Source organism: Netta rufina, assembly GCF_964035555.1.
Source record: "Netta rufina genome assembly, chromosome: 9".
Classification (NCBI taxonomy): domain Eukaryota; kingdom Metazoa; phylum Chordata; class Aves; order Anseriformes; family Anatidae; genus Netta; species Netta rufina.
Genome location: NC_140132.1, coordinates 5,524,719 through 5,546,570, shown reverse-complemented (window position 1 = coordinate 5,546,570; position 21,852 = coordinate 5,524,719). Strand labels below are relative to the sequence as shown.

At 39.8% G+C, this 21,852-nt stretch overlaps 1 protein-coding gene across 1 annotated transcript in view; it reads left to right on the top strand.

Moving 5' to 3' along the window:
* The first annotated feature begins 7,381 nt into the window (after window positions 1-7,381).
* Window positions 7,382-21,852, top strand: part of ACSL3 (acyl-CoA synthetase long chain family member 3) — a 37,036-nt gene continuing 22,565 nt past the window's right edge. The window contains exons 1-3 of the mRNA XM_084291829.1: window positions 7,382-7,483; window positions 11,095-11,516; window positions 17,546-17,723. Coding sequence (XP_084147955.1) covers window positions 11,166-11,516; window positions 17,546-17,723 — 529 coding nt within the window. The 5' untranslated portion in view covers window positions 7,382-7,483; window positions 11,095-11,165. The remainder of the gene's footprint in view (window positions 7,484-11,094; window positions 11,517-17,545; window positions 17,724-21,852) is intronic.

The window sequence follows — 21,852 nt, the reverse complement described above, 5'->3', positions numbered from 1 at the left end:
ATTACAGCATCGCATGCGGGACAGACTGACTTGGCAGTTTTATCAGTTTCCTAAAAAGCAGGAAAGATAGCAAGGTTTGTCAAAAGTTACTGAATTGCAGATTTTCACTGTTTATAGTCAAAAGCAGCAGTAACAAACTGCAAGCGTTTTCCCATTTCACTTGAAAACTGGAAACTGAGTATTTTGTTTGTTCTGGGCACGGTGTAAGTACCATGCTTCCCCTGAATGCTTCTATCTAATAGGTGAAACCAGGGTAAGACCTGGAAGGGGAAAAGAGAGAATAAAGAGTAGAGGCGACTTGATGGAGATGAATATAATATAGCAGTAGCAACAGCTCTTCTGCACCCTTAAAGGAAAAAGTTTTCTGCCTTCCTGCTCCCCAGAACAGGGAGTAGAACTTGCTGTGTTTTGTTCATGTTGGGTGTTGAGAGACCTGCAAGAAACGGTGGTGTCCAGAGGGAGGTTTTGCTTGGCTTCTTTGCTTCTTGAGCAGACTTGAGAGCAGTTAGCACAGCATCATGCGTCTGAGTGCATGATGGCATAAGGCTTGTTGGAGCAAACATATGGTGTGATTTCTACGAGCCCTGGTTTTAAGAATATATTCTGTGAAGCGGCGCCGCATGGTCTGCAGTTGTTTCACCAAGCTGTTCCTAAAATCAAAATTTATGGGCTCAGAGAACCTACAAAAAAGTTGGAAAGTGGAGCATGCATGGTGAGTTCTTAAAAGCTAGATGTGTGTAATTCATATTTGGTAAAGAAGAAGTCTGTAATCTGTTTTTTCAGTATATTGGTGCACGAGAGAGGCAGAAGGGAACAGGGAGAAGCTGAAGGCTGTGAGGGCTTTGCGGGAGGGTTTAGGTGGTTATACTCCCAGATGTACAATGCACCTGCTGCTTTTGTCTCCAGATTGTGTCAGGATTTGTATGGTGAGTGCTGAGGAGGAGACGGTATGGCAGCAGGCGTGAAGGAGGCAGAAGTCCCCGCAGTGCCGGGGCAGGGAGCTTGGCTGCGAGTTACGTCTGTTCTGCAGCCCCAAGTTCACAAGCTGCTTGGGAAGCTCTGTCGCCAGGGCTTGTTGTTTATTTCTAGCTTCATCTTTGATTGTTCTGATGAAGTATTGCTCCATTGTGTTGTTTTAGGGATGCTGCAACTAGAGAAATAATTTTCCTAATGGGCAGCTTTGAGATATCTAAAAATGTTTTGCAGTGGTGATAACTGTAGGTTTGCTTTTTTTTTTCTTTGTAGAGAACGATGCTTATGGAGATTTTTTTCTAGTTCTCTTACAGTCTGCATAAATAGCTTAACCTGATAACGTCGAAGACTTTTGCAAACAGCACAAATCTGCTTCCCAACCAAGTGCAGCAGCGTTGTGACCCAGGCTTTGAGCCTCCTGGCCACGGAGGTGTTGCCTGACCAAGGCTGGTAGTGGGAGGTGGAAGGTGGCCGCAGGCCTTTTGGTCAGGAGCTAAAGCAGACAGTCAGAGAGGCACTTGTGGCAGCTTCTATTTTCAAAAATCTGTTGCTTACCAATTAAAAAAAAAAAATTTTTTTTCAAAAAGGAAAAAAATTCTGCCCACATCCTGCGTTGTGCAGTCACAGGTCAGGTTCCTGAAAGGAGAGATCTTTCCAGCTGGACGTCATCTTCTGTGCATGTGCCTGTGATAAGAGTTTGACACTTGAATTTGTATATATTTTAATTACATAATTAGCTTTATCTTTCACGATTCTTTTGGGGATTTTTTTTTTTTTTAGTGAAAGATGTAATTATGTCTGTGTTTGAAGTGTATTTTAGCTGCTTCATGAGCCCCAAACTTTATTTCTGTTCTTATATTCTAGAAATGTTTAATAGTTTGTTCTGGACTTCCAATTGTCAACTTCTGTTGATCTAGTTTGACCATCTGCATAACGTAGGCAAAATGATTTTGGCTGAGCATATTCACAAAGTTCCTACAAGTGCTGTTGGTACACTGGCACTTTTCTTCTTAACAAGGTCAATGTTCTTGTTTTAAAAATAGTGGTGAAGACTCCGCACAGCCAGGTACTAGAGTATTTTGGTCTTGTTTGTGTAACCAGAGTCTGAGGGTGTGTTTGTTTTTCCCTGAATAGAAAAACAGGATTCCTTTCTGCCAAAAACTGTTTACCTACATAGCATTTGTATACCAATTCTGAACTAATGACTTAAATTATCTCCTATGAGCAGGTAATTACCTCCTGCTCCTCTTTATCCCCTCCAGTCCACATCACTGGGTGCTAGATGTTACCCTTGTTTTCAGCACCTGGGTTTTTAAGTTTTGCTTTTAAGAGTGACACATGAGGAGCTGGAGCTGAGGATCACACTCTTCATGTTCCTTTGTCTGGAATAAGACTCCCGATAGTGTAATGAGTCCCTGTTGTGCATTTGTTTCATGTTGAGGAATTGTCAAGCACGTTCATCCCGGATCCTGCCTGGCTTTGCTTACAAAAAAGCAAGAGGGGATTATAAAAAGTGAGGAAATGATATTCGCTGTGATGCAGCCAAGAAGGGTTGTCCTGATGTCCTCTTAGTTCTAGGGTTAGAAAATAGGATGGTATCTCAAACGAGATGCCATCGCTGAAATGCGTCTGCAGCCTCCTGGTGTCTCGTAAGCCATGGCTTGGTTGAGTTTTAGCCTCTTGGAAATCTGGAGTTAAATAAGCCAAGTAATTTTTGAAGATGAGGTTATTAGGGGAGAAGTGTTTTCTGTACATTGCAGCACGACTGGAGTATATGTTCAAATAAGATCCTGAAGTATTTCTCCAGAAACACAGCTTGGGAGCCAATCTGTAAGCGTGTTCTGGAGATGGGATTTCACAGATAGAAACGTGAGCAGTCTAGTAAACAGAAGGCTGGTGTTGGGACTTTTTTGACTTTTATAACTTGGGATAGAAGTCTGCAAAAAGTGTGCTTCAACTTTTCACGTTCACAGAATTTAGGATGAGTGAATTTCATTTTTGCCCTTTCTGTTCATGCTCAGAGAAAGCTCCATGGCTTATGCTCTGCATTTATACACTCTGTTATGGATGCTGCTTCTGGTACACCTTGCCTGGCCCTTGCGGAGAGGCTCCCTTCATGAGGCATCGAGTCCCCACAGAGTCTTGTGCAAGTGTTGTCCTGCGGCTGTCATTTTCCAAATGACAGCTCAAAAACGTGCCGTTTGCCTGTCTGCCTAGTGGCTCACGGCTCTGTGTTGAGAGGGACTGCTACAAAATGTAGTCTGGAACCTGAAGGTGAGAAGGTGGTGGACCCCTCTGGGGACCTGGGCCTCCCAGCGAGGCCTGCCGGCCGGGGAGAGGGGTTCCTCCTGCCCGGGAGATGCAGACACCGCAGTGGGGGGAAGGAAAGCAGCTGTTGGTGGGAACAAATCCATTACATATTTTGGTAGCAAGTCCTTGTAGATGAATGGACCCCATGGTGTTACAAACAAGAAAATCCAGCAAGCAATCGGAGCCTTCCTGAGGAGAGGAAGTATATGGAAAAGTCAACAGCTCAGCCTTTTGAATGAAGTGGTGAAACGTGCCCCTTTATCAGTTGGATGGCTTTAATCATGCTGAGGATATCCTTATTGCTTTCAAGCGTGCTGTGGAATTCCTCTTGAAAGTGTTGTTCCACTGGCTGATATTTTTATTGTGAGGAGCTCCTTTAAAGGCTTGGAGTAAATCCTTCACTTTTTTTCAGAAACCTGTAATGTCAATTTGGTGTCTCTATATTGCTTTGTTGCTTGAATTAAGGGTATTCATCTACTGCTTGTTCTCTGAAGAGCTTCTGCGTTAAGGTTATCCCTAACAGAAGCCCATCAAAGAAAAGAAGTGTTAGAGAGAGAGAAAAATCTAACATAAATACATGTTCTTACCAGATTTTGGAGCTGGCCACTGATATTTTTTAAAAGGAATATAGGATAATGGGTAATAATTTTTACTGTCGCACTATAGTAAAATAATTAATCTAAAAGTAAGTGAAAATGTTTTTGTGCATGCTAAAAATGGCTAAAAATTTCTGGTGTTGTTAGGTTAGATTTTTGTTCTGATCTGACAAATATGACTAGAATGCAGCATGCAGCCAGATTTTATATACAGCAACAGAACTTCTGTTTCTATTTTAATGTTTTAAATAACCGAGCCTGTTTCATACCTTGAGGTTTCAGATTTCCCATAAATAAGAGGACTGATCTGAGGCTGTATTTTGTAGTAGCAAATGGCACATCACACCATTCTGGTTGTTCCTTCCATTCGGAAGAAATGCAGTCTGCCTCCCAGTGGAAGTACTTAGGGCGATTGTTTTAAGTGACTGCAAAATGATGGAAATTTGGAGAATGATAAATCAGCAGTGATAACTGACTGGCTACTTCTCCAGTAGCCAAAGGTTGGGGATAATAATTAAGCTTCCATTTTATTTGTAGACAGAATTTTTCCTTACTATATGTGTAGTGATATTGGTGTCCTTGTTTAATTGTTCTTCCATGTATAATTCATAGTGTTTTAAAAATCTAATAGTGGACTTGGGAAATGGGAATTTGTGTCTCTTCCTGGCAGCTAACGTGCAGATATCAAAGTTACTTTGAGATCTTCAGCAGTAGTAAGGTTCATTGCCCATTAAATTTTTCTTTGACACAGAAGTGAAAGCATTAGCTTTGTGTGGCATTAAATACATCTCTTAAATGCTGTATTAACTGCTTATGAGAAGGGATAAAACCAATATACTGACAATGTCTGATGAATTAAAAGTGTCTGAAATAAGACACTTTTTTCCTATGAAGCAATACTATGTAGTGGGAGGAAAACAAGACAAGGATGTAGTTGCAGCACTGGTTGTGTCCCTGGGCTAGCCATTACTTGGTTGAATGGCTTTGATTAACTGTGTTTATTCCTCTGCTTTTTTCTCTGTGCTAGGGGTAGCAGTGTTGGCAACTTTCTGGGAAGTACTTTTGTGTTTGCTGACAACAGTTGCTACCTGTTTTTAATTTCTCTTCTTAGTAGAAGATATATATGTCAATCCATGAAATCCTTGGCTTTAAAATGTTCCGAATAGGACCATTCCTAAGATACACAACTGCAGTGTAGTTGTTTTTATCAGCTGATTTTAATATCTTCAAAGGTTATTAATGCCTCTTAGCTAACAGTAGCTTTAGGAGTGCCTGTTCAAGTATTGCTCCCGAATTACCTTTTTCTGCAGTATTAATTTTCTGGTGACTTAGGTTCCTGCAGTGTCTCACCCTAGGCTCCAGTAAGCGTCAAAGTTGACAGAAAGGAAAATCCACCCTTCTGCATTGACGGGAAGGTTTAAAATTGGATCAGCAAGCTAATCTGACTCCTTCCTGGCCACACAGGCGCTAGTGTGTCGGTACAATGGGGGCAGAGAGCTGGATTTTGCAAACAAACGATCTGTTTTCATTAGCGGCCCAGCGTTAAATCTGCTTGAGCCGCATCAAAACCCTCCCCTCATGAGCAACCCCGGCTGCCCCGGCGGCCTGTTGGATGCTTTTCCTGGGAGCTGCTTCATCCCAGGCCATGGCTGGTGTGTCTGCGGCCACTGTTTGGGCCCAAATGAGTCCTAACTCCTGCCTGTGCTGCCAGCACGCCTTCCTGGGGGTGTCTAGGTGGCTTGGGGAATCTGCTTGTGTTTGTAGGGTGTTTAATCTGGGGAAGAGGAGGCTCAGGGGAGACCTCATGGGGAGCTCTCTACAGTTACCTAAAAGGAAGCTGTGGGGAGCTGGGGGTCGGCCTCTTCTCACAGGTAGCTAGTGATAGGACTAGAGGCAATGGCCTCAAGTTGTGTCAATGAGGTTTATGTTGGAAATGAGGAGACGTTTCTGCTCAGAAAGAGCAGTCGGGCACAGGGACGGGTTGCCCAGGGGGGTGGTGGAGTCACCGTCCTTGGGGGTGCTCAAGGGAAGGTTGGACCTGGTGTTTAGGGACATGGGTTAGTGGGTGACATTGGTGGTAGGGTAATGGTTGGACCGGATGATCTTGGAGGGCTTTTCCAACCCTCATGGTTCAATGAAAGGCCTTGGGCTTGGCAAGCCCTGTGGGGCCAGGTGGGGCTGCTCAGGAAGGGGCAGGAGTGCGGGGTCCCAGCTCTTCCCTTCCACCCTGCTCTGGGGCTCTCAGGGATTTCCATCCTCTCCGTTTCCTCTTAAGAAATACGCAAAAACACTCTTGCTGGAGCTGCGAGGAACATCTGTTTCAGATATCACTGTCTGAAACTCATCTTGTGGAATGGATATTGGTGTATGTTACAATTTTTTCTCCTGCCAACATTCATTACCTCAGGATACATCTCGCTTCATATCGAAGGGAATTTCCTGGTGAAACAGAGGCTGCTAGCTACTTCTGCGTATTTCATTTTCTTCTGTACAGACGAGTACATTAATATTTATAAATGAGTAATGGTAATTTCTTTTAGAGATCTTTGTAAAAATAAAAAGTGCACTTGCTGAATGCTAGCAACGAAATGTTTAAAGTCCAGATGGAAACTAGCAGAGGTTAACTTCTAATGCAGCTTAAGTGCTGTATTATGTGCTTTGTTACATTGTCGTGAGCTAGTTTTTTAACCAGGGTGTCAGACAATACATGCAGATGCTCCGATATTTCGTCCAGTAAAGCCAAACCCTGTCGCAAACCCTTTTTTATCGTTTCTGTGAATGTTAACAAATCAGTTCCTGTCTGTGAGATTCACTGATGTGAGAAATTTTGCGTGTGCTCCTGTGACATGAAAACATAGACTGAAGTGTTCATGAGTGGGGATGTTGGAGCCCTGGGGTGTGAGTTTGGTCATGGGAGATGGCTTAAGTTTGGTCATGGGAACTTGCAGGAGTTGGGTGGGAGCACCTTGGGAGCTCACCTCAAGGACCAACATTTCTGGGAGCCGGTTTGCTGGACGGACAAGATTATCTGCTTAAGAAATGAATAGCTTTGTAAATAATAAGTAATGGGAAGTGTTTACATTTGCTGTGTATTTAAATGTGAATTGCTGGCACAGGTTTTTAAGTGTGACTTGTTTCCACAAGGGGTGTTAAATAATAAAGCCTTGATGTATAGTAGAGCAAAGTCAATGCGTGTGATGATTACCGTTTTATGTAACCTTCCAGGAATATTTATTACTAATGCTGAAATGTATTTTATGCAAGGATAGGTATATTTTTTTTCCACCCAGAATGGTGGAATCAGCATTACAGTGAGAGACACCAGAGAGCTGGAGTTTGTCAGGGAGACAAGTGGCACAGGCTGCCAAATCTGATGGGTGTTGTAGCAGATTTTAACTTGGATATAGCTGAGATTTACTTATTTATTTATTACAAAAGCCCAGTGAAAGAGCAGAGGATGTGTTTTGCAATTGCCATGTTTAATTGGGATTTTCCATTTTTAGATTTTGCAGTTGCCTGTGACAGCACCTGTTGAGTAAACTGAGACGGGAGCACCTTGTATCAGCTGTTGTACCAGTACCTGCCACAATGAGAAGTTGCATAAGGTTTTCTTTTCTTGTTACTTTGTGATTTTATTGTAGTGTAATTACTGTAAGCAGGTCAATTAGTAAACACATTCCTGTAAGGATTTTATCTTTCATTTAACAAAAGTTTGCTTCTAAAACTAAAGGGTGTAACAGTATTAGTGTAAGAAGTATATCAGGCCAAATCACTGATTATGCATTAAGCAGGATCAGTCGTGAGCACTGCCGGTTTACTGCCCCAGACCCTTCAATGAGTGTGCAGGTTGCCTTTTCTCCTCGCTGTTGGGGAAAAAAAACACAACAACAACAGGAGAAAAACAAAGCAAAGCATGGCCTTACTCTGCTCTTTGGTGACGGCTTTGTGCAGTAGAATTACATAAAACCAGAACAGCTGTTCTGTGCAGAAACATTTGCATCAACACCTTTTCTGTAAAAGTGCTTTTGCATAAATTAGCAGCTCTTTCCTGCAGGATTTAATCAGCCAGTCTTTCTTGCATCACTGGTCAGGGCTTGAAAACCGATTCCTCAAACCGCCCAACACTGTTGCATGGAACCAGAATACATGCATGTTATTTAAGAACCTCAATGTTTACAGCTACTCTGCAGAGCGGACCACTAACTTCAAGATGTTTTCACGTGCATCGTGTATTTTTATTTGTCAGTGACTAAATGGGAGTTAACCAAGAACAAAACTCAGGTATTATAAAGGCAGTGGGCTTTGTTGCAATGAAATAAACTAGCCAATACTCTACTAAAACTATTTAGGATTCCATTCTTCTCTGCCTTCTATTCCCTGCCCCCGAATGTTGGGTTTACTTATCCTCCCTCTCTTTATGATCAGAAATATGTGTATTAATAGATTGACTGCAAGTTGTAACTTCAAGGATATCTTCAAACAAATCTTAGAATATTATAAAGATAGGAAAATTGAGTCTTACTTGGCCCATAAAGCAAGAAACCATATTTGCAAAAGATACTCCCTATCTTAAAAAAAAAAAAAAAAAGTATTTGAAGTGGAAAAATTCTTTTTTGTAAGGGTTAATTTTTAAAATAATCTGTTTGAAATAAGTTACTTGTAATAGCCTCAACTTAACAAAGGAGAAGCTGCAATAATTAGCAACTTAGGGCAATGAAGGTTTATCAGGATTGAGTTCTAGAGCTGGTTTCTGTGCTGTATGCTTGATTTTTCTGAACCAGAGCGACATTCCCAAGTAGTTCGTCTTCACCTGCCCTGTTGGAGCATTCCTTAGACCTTTGGTTGCAGTGCAGCCATTATGAAATAACAGGTTAGCACAATTTATGTCTTGCAATTTAAAGAACTAATTTCCAAGTTTGTTTGTTGTGCAAGGCTCCAGTTAAGTCAGAGGAGAGATCTTAAGATCAAACCTTGGTGTATTTGTTTATTTTTTCCCCAGAAAGAGTGGAGAAGTTACCTTTCTCATTCTGAGGCAGGAATAAAGCTGTTGGAAGGTGTGCAAAATGAAATGGAAAGCTGTTATTCTAGAAGGTCTCGGTGCTTCCCTGAAAGTTATGAAACCTACTGGGAATGTTTTTGGGACAGGCCTGTTTATTTGTCAGGGAATTTTTTTGAAGAATTGTCCAAACGGTATTAAGTCAGTTGTTCTCGTCTTTTCTTGTCACGGTGGTTAAACTCTTTTTCTACTTCGTAGACACAAAGAACTTCTCCAGCTTTATAAGGAGAAAAGAAAAAACACGTCTTCTCTTCCTTTCCCTGAGCTGGGCCAGTCAAGTTTATAGTACAATGCATACCTTTACGTAAAACAGGTGAACGTTTGGTGGACTCTGGATCCTGCTTTAAAACATCACATTCTGTGCTGCCATCAACAGCAACATAATTTTTCTGGACTGCAGTAGCTTATTGGCTGGCACATGATTATTTCCATTAAGTATCCTTCAGTGACAGCCTAAGAACATAAGTCTCTTCAAACGATTACTGAATTTACCCTTTAGCCTACTTAAGTGTTTTGTTTATGTCATCACTTGTTTTGCCTTTGATCTGAAAATTAAAATGTATGCATTGTTCCATTTTTGGTTTTAAATCCCTTTGCCCTGCTGCTGCTTGATCCCTTAAGTCTCTGCTATGAAGAGCTCCCATGTTTTGTTTAAGTATATATCGTCTGGGGGCCGTACTGCCTACAGTCAGGAAGTGTTAGTGATGAGGTTACAGTAGCTTGTTAGGGAAGAAGTTGATACTGAAGTATTTTTGCTGGCTTTCTAAGAAATTAATTTAGAGAAAGGTAGAATTAATCCCATCCTACGAATGGAGAATATTGGATTGATTCCTTTAAAAAAGGACCTATACATCTAAGATTCGTAATGAAGCAAGTTTTCTTTCCATTACTGTGGAAGAATAATCTGTAAGCATTATTTTTTTTTTAGCATTTTTTTTAGCATTTTCAAACTCAGTGAATGTTGTAAGACATCACCAAAAATGAAACAGTATTGGCATTGTATTTTATGAATGAAAACTTCATTTAGGGAAAAAAAAAAAAAAAAAAACACTCAAATTTGTGCATCTTACATATATATCAGTATTAGTCTTTTGATTTATATTATTACTCTTAACGTAGTTCTGTCAATACCTTTGAACGGTTAACTAAATGAAATGTATTTATAGTCAGACTGTTTATGTTGCTTTTATGTGTAAAACAATGATTTTTGTAACTGGTAGCTCATTCACTGTTGCAGAAATTCATCTTCAGCCATTAAGACAATTGCCCCTGATTTCCCATAATGATTTTAATTATTTTTTTTGATTTTGTGGATCTTTTGTTTAGATAATTTCTTTCCTCCACAGTAGAACACAATAGGAAGTTGAATCGTGTTTGTTAGATGTGGTAAATGATACTAAAAAAAAAAAAAAAAAAAAAAAGGAAAAGTGGTACTGGGATTGTTAAGGACACTAGAAAAAGTTCCACAATCTCTTTATACTGTGGTTGCTAGGATTTGGGGGAAATTTTTAAAGCCTTTCTCCAGAATTTATGAACTATTATTTAATTTATTATCATGTTTGTTTATGTTTCAAAAAAAAAAAAAAAAAGTGTTGCAAGTCTCTAGGAATAGAAGATTCTTAGGTAGGTGTCCCAGTCTGTATGATGCTTGGAAAGCATTTGAACATACTTAGTGAGTAGGGTTCCCATTTTTAGAATAGTAGCATTATTTTTTTTTTATTTTTTAGGGCTTGTATGGAGGTTGATTGTTTCCAGTTGAAGGACATGCAGATCACTAGGTAGAACAGGCATAGAGGACTTCTGGTGTGATTGGAGAGAATCTTTTGAATATGTGAATGGTCTATATTTATCTCAAAATGTTATGTGTAATTTAACTAAAACCCCAAGTCCCGACTTCCTTAACAATTCTGTATTTGTGTTGTACAGTATCAAAAGAATAATACTAATCAGTACTGCAGTCTGTTAGATGGGAATGGAAATGTTTCCTCATGTATCAGTGCCTTGTGACGTTTGTGTTAAGGATTAAGACTTTTAGCCTAATTTCTGCATTAAAAAGGCCTACTTCTGAAGTAGATTGTAATAACATGTCTGAAAATACCCCCTTTTTCCCCAGTGTACATAGAGTTTACTGATTATTTTTTTTATTTTTTTTTCTCTCAGGTCTTTTTGGATCCCTGTCTGATTGATCCATGTTGTCAGACTCTCCCTTGTAACCTTCAGAGGCTGCCAAAATGAAGTTGAAGCATAACATCAACCCCATTCTTCTGCAGTTTATAAACTTTATAATCTTGGTGTACTCAGTTGTAACGTACATTCCATGGTACATATTTTCAGGATCAAGGCAGGCTATAGCAAAAGCCAAGCAGGTGAAAGCTAAACCTGTGAATAACAAACCTGGGGGTGCGTACAGGTCTGTTAACAGTCTACATTGCCTAGCTTCAGTTTTATATCCTGGGTGTGACACACTCGACAAAGTTTTTAAGTATGCTAAAACAAAATTTAAGGACAAAAAGCTCTTGGGAACACGTGAAATCCTGAAAGAGGAAGATGAAATCCAACCGTCAGGAAAGGTTTTTAAAAAGGTAAGTTTTTGCTGTCTGTCTTCAAGATCTTTTTTCAAAGTGTTTGCTTTCTGCTGCAACAGTTCTAGCCCAGCGAAGCAAATTGTGTGAAAAAAGAAAGTTTGTCTTCTTAGATTATGTAGTTGTGGAAAGAATTAAGTTGTCTAATTCCCATAAAAGAAATCTAAAACTTCTTTTTGCATTCTTGGGTAGATATCCTTTGTTAGAGTTTCAGCCAAAAAAAAAAGCACAAAGAGTTTCAGCCAAAAAAAAAAAGCACAAATGTGTTTATTTAAAAAAAAAAAAAAAAAAAAAAAAGCAGATGACTTAAGAGGCTTTAAAGTTTTTATTTTAGGTGAATAAAAAAGGTTTCCCTTTGTATTATTCTGAACTATGTTAGATATAATAGAGAAAATTAGTAGATGCTTTATACTCAGGTGTGCCTTTTCAGTGAACTTAATTATAAATTAAGGATTAACAGGTTTACCCAGCTACTCCTCTGCTAATCTGTAATCATAGTGTGGGGAGGGAGATGCAATTTCAGTATAAAACTTCGTTTGGAGGGAATGAGGTTTTTGTAGCCTTTTTAGTTCAAGCCTGTGTTGTTGGTTGCTGATTCATGTTTGTTCAGAGGCATTTAAAAATGTAGTTTTGCCTCAAGAAGCGAGTCAAGGTACCCTAAAGAGGATATACATATATGCGCAAATAAGTGTTCAAGTTCTTTGTTTCTGTATTAGAAGTTAACTACATGCACTTAAGACAATTCTTGGTTAAGATCAGTTTTCCTATAGAAGAAAAAAAATCTTTATATAATAAAATTATATTGTTTAAAGAATCCTTTAATTCTGATATAGGAGCTTAATGCTTAAAGTCGAATTTGGTTTATGTGTCAGTGCCTGGCAAAATTATGTTAAAATCTTTACAGAAGCTTTGTTAGTGAAGCTTCCTCTCGGACATTAGAGTTAATTTTAACTGAGGTAAGTGCTGTTTAACCTACAATCTGTTTTGATGCATGTTTTCTTACTTCATTGTCCTGTAAAGAAACAGAAAGAAGTTCATGTTGTGCAAACTGGGCTTTGAGCACAGATCAGAATTTTGGCTGCGGATGATCTGTGCTCTGTTCTTCAAATATAATTAGTAGCATAAGACTTAAGAACTTAGGAGTTTTAGCCTTTCCCATTATGCAAGCAATTAATTCCGAATAGTGGAAAGTTGAAGAATGTTGATGTTGACCTACTTAAATTACTTGGTTTTAGGCTCAGAAATTACTTAAGCTAGGTAATTCTATCTAAGCTTGACACAGCAGTTCATTCTGGTCGGTTACCATGCTTGCCCTAGCAGTACTCTGTTCCAGGTTGTGGCATTATCACGTAACTTTACTTTTTTATTTTATTTTTCCATTAGGAATACAGTGTTTCTTAATATCTCGTAGCATGTTTTAGCAAGTGAGTAAACGTGAAAATTTCACAAGGTGCCTTTGTTTCTGAATGGTAGGGTTCTCTTCCTTTGAATTTTGTCTTCCATACCGTATATCTTTGTTATTGCTTGCTTCCCTTTAGTGAAGGCAAAGACTAAGGTTTATTTGGTGCAAGTTTTTGAAAAGGTACATGACAGTTCTTAATTCTTATGTGTAATGCGTATAATTGGTATATATTATAGGAGTTGCAAAACTTGTTATTTTTTTCCATTCCAGAAATCGAATGGAGTGGTGGGAATGATTGATACATTTTTCTGAGGTCTTCTGCAAGTCAGTGGCAGATCTCAATGCAAATTGTGGATCTGTGTACTGAATTGCATAATCTGTTAGAAGGTGTCTTTCTGATGTGCAAATTGCACGGAGTTAGATTAGCCTAATTAATGAGAAATTATTTGGGTAAATAAATATCCCCTGAAAGCGAGCTTCTGATTCTTAGAAGAACTGAGTGTATTCACACTTAATAACTCGCGCTAGCAAAATTATTTAAAGCTAGATATTTAACATCTTTAAGATCACGTACTACTGTAATATCTTCTGAGAGCAATGGTATCTGTGATAATCCGTAATTTCTTCAATTTTTGTGATACTGTTTGTAAGAGTTACTCCTTTTTACTGGCCAAAAAATCAGAAATTCATAGACATTAAAAACAACCAAAACATATTCTTCTGCTTGCTTTTGCATTCTATAAATTTTCCTATGTAGTCAATGTTCCTGTTTCCTTCTATGGTGTCCTTTAATACAAAGATTTGACAGCATACCTAATAAAAATTTCATAAAAAATGTTTTAATGTTGGGATGAAATAACCTACTATCAATTTCATAAAGTATGTATTCAAGTCAGGATAAAATCCTTGAGTTAAGATGTAAGAACTTGAGGAAGAAGTGCAGAGTTTATAAGTTTTTAAACTTTATTTGGTGCCCATAAGGTGCACTTTATTCTGCTGGTTGATTATTTTGTATAACCCTAGCTATAGGTTTCGTTGTCATGTGCTTGATATCATATATGCTGGTATGTGGATTTTGTTGGCTTGTAGATTTCTGCTCTATTTTCATAATTTTCTGGAGGTGTCTTTTTTTTTTTCATTTGTTTACTTTTGTTTGTTGCTTTAAAAAAAAAAAAAAAGATAAAGAATTGGTAATCAAGAGCAGCATTAGTGGAAGCATAGTGAACAAGACACAACTTTGAAAAGATGACATGATTTTGGTAGGGGAAAGGGATGCTTCTAAAACCTGTCAGGCTCTTTTGAACCAGTAAGCATGTGAGCAGGAGTGGTCCAGCTGAGGTGGTGTACTTTGATGGCCACAAAATGCTTGCAAAGAACGTCATCAAAGAGGCTAAAGAGCCTGCTGTTTCATAGCCTTGTCCTGGTCTGCTAAGTGCAAACAGAGGCAGGAAATGAAGCATGCAGGTAGTTATCTGGTGGTTATGGGGGCAGGGGTTTCATAATGTGAACTTTGTGCTCTCTAACACTGCCATAAAACAATCTGGAAAGAGGGAGATGAGCAGCAAGGTAGCAACCTGTTCCTTGTAAGAAATGATGCTCAGGTTAGCTGGTACTGAAACCTGCTGTGGGGCTGCAAGAAGGATCTTGCCATGACAAGTCGTTGAGCAGTACAAGGGTAGTTGATGATGATGAAAAACATAGGGTGCTCTTATGTAAGTAATACCTTAGGGTGTTTTTTTCCCCCCAGAAGTGTTGAGTAACAATCCATGTTTTCATGTAAAATAAGGCCAAAAGTAGACATTTCAAACACCCTCTTTTGCATTTTTAATACGTTTTTCTACCATGAAGTATATTTAACTCATGATCAGTGGTTTTCAAGTTGTAGCTGAGATTCTTTGCACCTTATAAGCTACTTTTCAGAAGATTGTGGGTGGTGACTGAGGTCGGGTAGCTTTGTGGCTCTCCGTGCACCTGCTGTTTCTTTGAGATCGTTTTATGCCACTGTCACACTAAGGATGTGAATACAGTTGCCCTAAATCCCAGGTTAAAAAAAAAAAAGTTAATCAAGTAGCAAATATTTATTCTTTAAAAGCTTGACAGCTTTCCAAATATTAACACAGTACTGATATTTAATAATATTGTCCAGTGCACCGAAGTACATAATTTAAATATTTTAATAACTTGCAGTTAAGTGTATTTAAAAACTGAATGCACTAGAGGGCAGCATTTTTCTATTAATATGCTATTTCTAAGAAAACATTCAGATATCTGTTGCTTCTGATTTAATGCTTGGTTTTATATGTCTGTTTAATTGGTTACGAATAATTTTGGCTGCTTGGGCCCTTCTCCTGCAAACTCTTGGACCGTTATGTTCCTTACATGTGTAAGTAGTTACCAAGCAGGAAGAAGTTCCGAAAGCTGTAAAATAAAGCATGTGTGTGGACACTCAAAAGATGATGGTGCTTACCATCAGTCTTAATGGCTGTTTACAGTACAAACTGTACAGGGAAAAAATATTTGTGAAAAGCTGCTGAGGGAAGGGCCAAGGAGAGAGATGCATTTGGAGACCAGGACTCAAACATAAGGGTGAGAGAAACCAAAACCTGCTCTATGTTCCCCAAAGGAAGCGTACAGGGATGCCCAGAAGAAGGAGGCATATGGGCAGAGGCAGTATATGAATACGTTATAGGGAGGGTATAGAGGACATGAAAATTTCAATACATGGAAAGCAGCAGCAAAGGTAGACGTCAACATAGCCTGATTGGAAGAGGCCATACATCAGTGGTCTTCGGAAATGTGGCTTCCAGTGTGTTAGGCCCTGCCCTGTCTGTGGGTTGTTCAACATCTTAGGAAGGGAAAGCAGCAGTGAGGCCTTCTGATACCATTCTGAAGTAGCGTAAGGTGGTGGAAACTGAGTTTTCCCAAGAATTTGCAAGTGTGTCAAAAATACTGAGTCTGGGGGAAGAACACCCCAACCTGAAATTAGAATTTGGAGTGACTGACGTTTTAATGGACTGGAAAATGTGCAGTATTTTATTTGGAAAGATGAAAATATTTCCACACCAGAACTACCGTAGTGTGTCAACCAGATGAAGTCTTAGGTCCTCCCTGGCATCCTACCAGCCGGTACCCAGGCACTGCCCGTGGTGTTGCGTGTGACCAGGTGGCATCACTGCTGTGGTTCTCTGCCAGGTACAGCAGAGGAATTGGCAGTCATCTTAAGGTTTTGGGCTCTTGAACAGCCTGCTTGCTGCTGAAGCAAACTCTGTAAATAAGACAGGAAATCCTGAGCAGATAATTTGTGTGAGATGTGCTTATTTTTTGTGGAATCGCTGAGTGTTGCTGTTGATGGCAAATACTGCTTTCCTGTTTTGATAAATGATATTTTCTAATGAAAACACTTGTGAAATTTCTAAGCATCTTCTTCTGTGTCTATCCTGAGTTAAGAAAGCATTGCCTTGCTGAATGTGTACGTTAACGAACAGTATGCAACAAGGCTGTAGGGAGTACAACGCAGTTCTTCAGAGGTTAACATCAGCCATTATCGTGACGAAGTGTTTTGATAAAAGAATTCTATTACAATTTATTTTTCTGTTCTATTAAAATTTGAAAGAGATTTTCAAATCCATTTTGTTAGGAAGTTTGGAAATACAGCCTTAGAGATGTCAGAAAAGTTAGATTTTATAGCCTACAACATCAAAATTTAGTTAAATTTGAAGAATTAAGTCTGGAAAACAGAATGGGGTGATGAGGGAGACATTTTCTTTTTTTTTTTTTTTTAATCTTTTTTTTGTTAATGCATTGTAGTGAAAGTAAAGGTCTGAAATAATTGGCCAATGAAAATATGTTCCAAAACTGTCAGGGTGCTTGTATAACTAGCCAGGTAAGGTATAATCATTTAGACTCTGAATTTTCAGTGCAAAACATTTGGTAGTGCATCTGTATGTGAAAATTTCTAGGATATCCTCAGAATAACCTGTTGCTCTTTGAGAAAATGGTACCACAAAGTGCAAGTGTATGCACAGAAACCTGTTAGGTAGTGAACTGTAAATTAAGATTCAATTTTCCTGTGCAGCAGCTTTCCCATGATGAAGAAAAATGAGATTGCTTAACTTTTTCCACATGGCTTTTCAGTGCTGATATTTGCCAGTAATTTCCTGTCCAGTCTGCTGTCCCACTTTTGTTTTAGCAGTAAAAAAAAATGGCAAGGAGATTACTCTTCCCCCGACATTAGTTTCAGAACAAACAAAGGGAAGAGAATTTCACAATTTCTGACCGAGAACCCATTGATAGTGCTTTCTGAATTACAGTTTTCTTGGTGTTTTTCGTCAGATTAACACCTAAGTATCATATCTGCGTAGGACACAGTGGGAATGGTGTGTTCTCCTGTTGTGAGAACAGCCACAGAGGTGGTAACGTGCGCAGAGATGTCACAGTATTTGTGTTGGAGCTTCCACAGCCCCTGTAATCTTGGGGAAGAACATCATTCATTACATTGAATGAAGTGGTATTATAATTCAAACAGTTTTTACTTCAAACATCTGTGGTTTATTCATGTGGCTAAAGATGAAGTAGGGCATATGCTAAGGCTTTTTGTTTTCTAAATTGAATTTATTGTCCTTATTAGGTCATCCTTGGCAAGTACACCTGGCTTTCGTATGAAGATGTATACGTTAAAGCTGTTAATTTTGGAAATGGCTTAGCAGTGTTGGGTCAGCAACCAAAGACCAACATTGCTATCTTCTGTGAGACTAGAGCTGAGTGGATGATTGCAGCACAAGCCTGCTTCATGTGCAACTACCAGCGTAAGTATGAGGCTTTCCTAGGATTTTAATGTCTTCTAACCTAACAGTGCAATCTGAAAATAAACCTTTTTCTTCACTTTACACACTAATAAAAGTTTATATGATGTTTATATAGAACACTTAAAAATTAAAAACAAACCCACAAAACCGCATGAGGTAGAAACTGTGTACTTGGTAGTTGCTTTACTAAATGGGGGAACCTGTATGTGTTTGCTGCTGGAGTATGGTTTCAGTAAATACATAGTGCTCAATGAATTTCTGAGAGAGGTTTGTTTTCTTCTAATCTCAAATCAGTACAGATTCCCAAGTTCCTAAAGACAAACAAACAAAAATCGCACATGAATGCGTTGACTCAATTTAAGGAGTTGACGTCAAACCTTCATCTGTGCCTAAGTTTTATTTTAACTGGACATTTTGTCAGTTCTTCAATTTTGATTTTAGTTAATCACATTAAAAAGTGAAAAGGAATGAGTATGTCATGAACTTACTTTAGAGAGCTCTTTCTGATTAAAATCTGCTTAGTAACTCATCTACCGAGCTGTAAGACACTCCTTAATTCATGCCTTAAGCAGAGACTGATACTTTTTTTTTTTTTTTTTCATTTTGCCATCTCTTCTTTCTGCCTCTTGGCTTTCTCATAGCCCATTTTGTCATTTACCGAATTCTAATATTACTTGAATGCTAATCTGAGACTTTGTTTGAGAATGGCCCTGAGTCCTACTTGCTACTTCAGAAACTGCTGTCCTATGTTTAGTTTTGGTGAGCTATTTAAAGTCAGTCTCACTCTCATTGATAGTATCTGGTTTAATCGTACAGTAACTGGATCCTTAGCCCTGGCAGTGGTCTGAGACTCAGCTCTCTGAGCTGGATGACGCCCCTTATTTTCTCACGCAGTGACTGTAAGAGAGATGTCTTCTGGGCTCTTCTGTCTGGTGACGGTCTAACTTCTGGTTACCGATCCTTTAGTCCTCTGGGATTTCATTGCTGACACCACTACGAGTGGGGCAGTGCAGATTCAGTTCAAGGAGAAGGTGCTTTCCTGGCAGTTTGGTGCTGGCTGTGTACACGGGCTGGTTGCAGGCTGTGTTGGGGGGGCCTTCTGAAGGGCAGCAGACCAGGCTGGAGCTGTCCTCACACAGCTTCGCTTCGCAGCGCCACACAGAGACAGATGTGAGGCCAGGCTGCTCCCCTCTCCTCATAAAGGGGCCACGAGGTGTTGGAGATGAATCCCAGCCAAGGCAGAAAGCCTGCTGTGTGCCCTATCTTAGCCTGAGCATAGGCACAAGGATGTGTGCAGGAGCTCTAGGCCTAAGTGTCTTGCGAAGAAACCCATCAAGTGCTGATCTCGGCTTGGTATAGGCGTTATTTTCTGATGTCCATTTCCTTGCTGTGCCTTAATATGCCACCCACATAACTGCAGGCCTGTGGTGGGGGCATTCTCCAGGAAGCATCCCTTATTTTCACAAAGGACACCCTAAAAGCTGCTGTTCTTTGTGGGCTTTGACCTCTCCTATCCCATACCATGTTTAATCCTCTTTATTAAGAACCAGGTCAGAAAAGCCAGATGTGCAGAAATTTGTGGTTTACCACTGACCTACACCGAAGATGTGTATCATGCAGATTTTGGAAGTAAGCCTAGCAGAATTGTATCTAAAATGATCCCTCTCTGCTCTAACCATTTGCTTGATAAGCCATAGAGTTATGACTATAAAGCAGTTTTCACGCAGTTCTGAATGGTTATTTTGTGTATTCCCTTATGCTGTATTATCCCCTCAGCTTTAAGGGTCAGGTTATTTACAGGATAAGCTACTGTAGCCCATACCTTTTCCACATCTGCCTCTTTGCCTTTCATGATGAGATGACTGTCTCTCTGGGCAAGGGGGAAGAGTGCATGTTTTATACTGTGACTTCAGCAAGGTCTTTGGTAGGGTCTCCCATAGCATCTGCTCAGTTAACTAGTGAGATAAAGACTGGCTGAGTACATGATACAATGGATGGAAAATTCCTTGGGCCGTTAGCTGGAAAGCCTGTGATCAGCAGCACAGAGTTAGCTGCCAGCCTTTTGGGATTGATGGTGAGACCACTGTTGTTTAATGCCTTTACTGAGGAGGTACCTTGCTGGCTGGAGAAGTGGGCTGACAGGAACTTTGTAAAGTTCAACACAGGCAGCTACAAATTCCTGCACCTGTACGAAAATAACAGCATGCACCAGTACAGGCTGGGACAAAGCTGGGAGGAGAGCAGCTTGCAGAAAAGGACCTACAGGTCCCTGGGAACAGTGAGTTAAACACGAGCACGTTGTGAGTTGTTGCAGTGAAGGCCATCGGCATCCTGGGCAGTGGTAGCACAAGGGCAGCAAGTAGGTTCAGGGAAATGATCCTTCCCTTCTGTTTGAACACTGCTGAGACCAGATCCACAGTGCCGTGTCCAGTTTGGGGCTTCCCTGTAGAAGAAGGACAGTGATGTGCTGGAATGAGTCCAGTGGAGGGCTGCTGGGGTGATGAAGGGGTTGGAAAACATGACGTATGAGGAGAGGCTGAGGGAAAGGGTCTGCTCAGCGTTAAGACAAGTGAGTTGAGATCTCAGTGCTGACTAAATAAATCTATGTAATGGGAACATGCAGGGGGCGAAGCCAGACTCTGCTCAAAGGTGTGTCCTGAGAAGACAGGAGGCAACAGACGTGAGTTAAAACACAGAAATGTTTGATTAGATAATAGGGAAAACTTGTTCCCTGTGAGGGTGCTTAAATACCAGAACAGGAGCCGAGCAGCATTGTGAAATCTCCATCCCTGGAGAAGCTCAAAACTGGAGTGGATACAGGCCTGAGCACCTCTTTTGAGCAAGTGGTTGGACTGTGTGATCTTCCCAGGCGCCCTCCTACCTACATTCAATATTTTTGATCCTCTCTTCATTGAATGACTGCTGCTAATTTTCCTTCCAGAGCAGAGATTTATCTGCACAGGCTGTTCTCAAATGTGTTGCTTTGTAACTACACTTCTAGTACACTGTGTCAGTTCCCTTTTAGCACTTTTGGGATATTAGATTCTCAGTGACTGTCCTGGGAATAAAATAAAAAGGCTTGCATCAGTTATTCTAACATTGGAAGTGAAGTAAGTTTATGAATACTAGGAACATTTCATAATTTTGGGGGAAAAAAATAAGATAGTGAGTGGCTGGATGTCATGTGTGTAGAATAGTATGCATATGCTTTTGGTTTTGTTGTGCTAATGTTTTAAATTCCCGTGTTGAGATGTGCGTCAGCACACTGTCTGCTGTCTGACGTGGTGTTTAGCATGTGAGCTGTATGTCATCTTATGTGGAGTTGTGACTTCTGTGTTGGCAGGTGATAACATTACCCTGCAGCATTCATGCAGTCGTTTTGCTGAATGAATGGTAAAACTCAGCTTTTGTTGAAGTAGTCGTGTGGCAAGGCATTGCGAAATTGCCTGTATTAACATTTTTTAGTTTTCAGATATCGCAACAGCTAACTGCAACTGCCCTGGTAGTGTTGTGACACTTGCTGAATATGAAATGTTTTAAACCTGGTGGTACGTGCACAGAATTCTTGCTAACAGAACAGGTTCACATGCTTTGTACCTGGTGCTGGTGAGAGTGTCTTTTGTATTTGAGAGTTAAAATGGAGAAAGTAATTCTTATGTTGTGTGTTACTCACACAGAAAAAGTGGTTTGATGATGAGAAATACTCTATGTTCTTGTTTGTTGTTTTTGCATCATTTGAAGCTATGTAAGTCTTGCATTTGCCAGAGGTAGAACGGGATTGTTAGCTGAAAAACAGGGAAAAACAGAAAAAAGAAAATATCTGTAGCAGAAATTGAAATTTGTTTTGAATTTAAGACTTGCTTTTACTATTGCATATGTAAAGATATGCACGAAAGATAATCCCTTAGGGGTTTGGTATATCTTCAAGACAAAAAGGAAGGGAGGGCTAATGCCTAAACAATTTTCAGATGTGCTGGAAAAAAATTTAGGTGCCATTATGGAGAAGTGAGAGTTTCACAGGTCAGTCACTGCTCAGTTTCTTCCTCTCCGTGACATCATTCGTGGACAGACACCATTTTATAAATGGTTTATCTGTCTATTTCTTTCCTCTATTGCACAACTCAAGGTT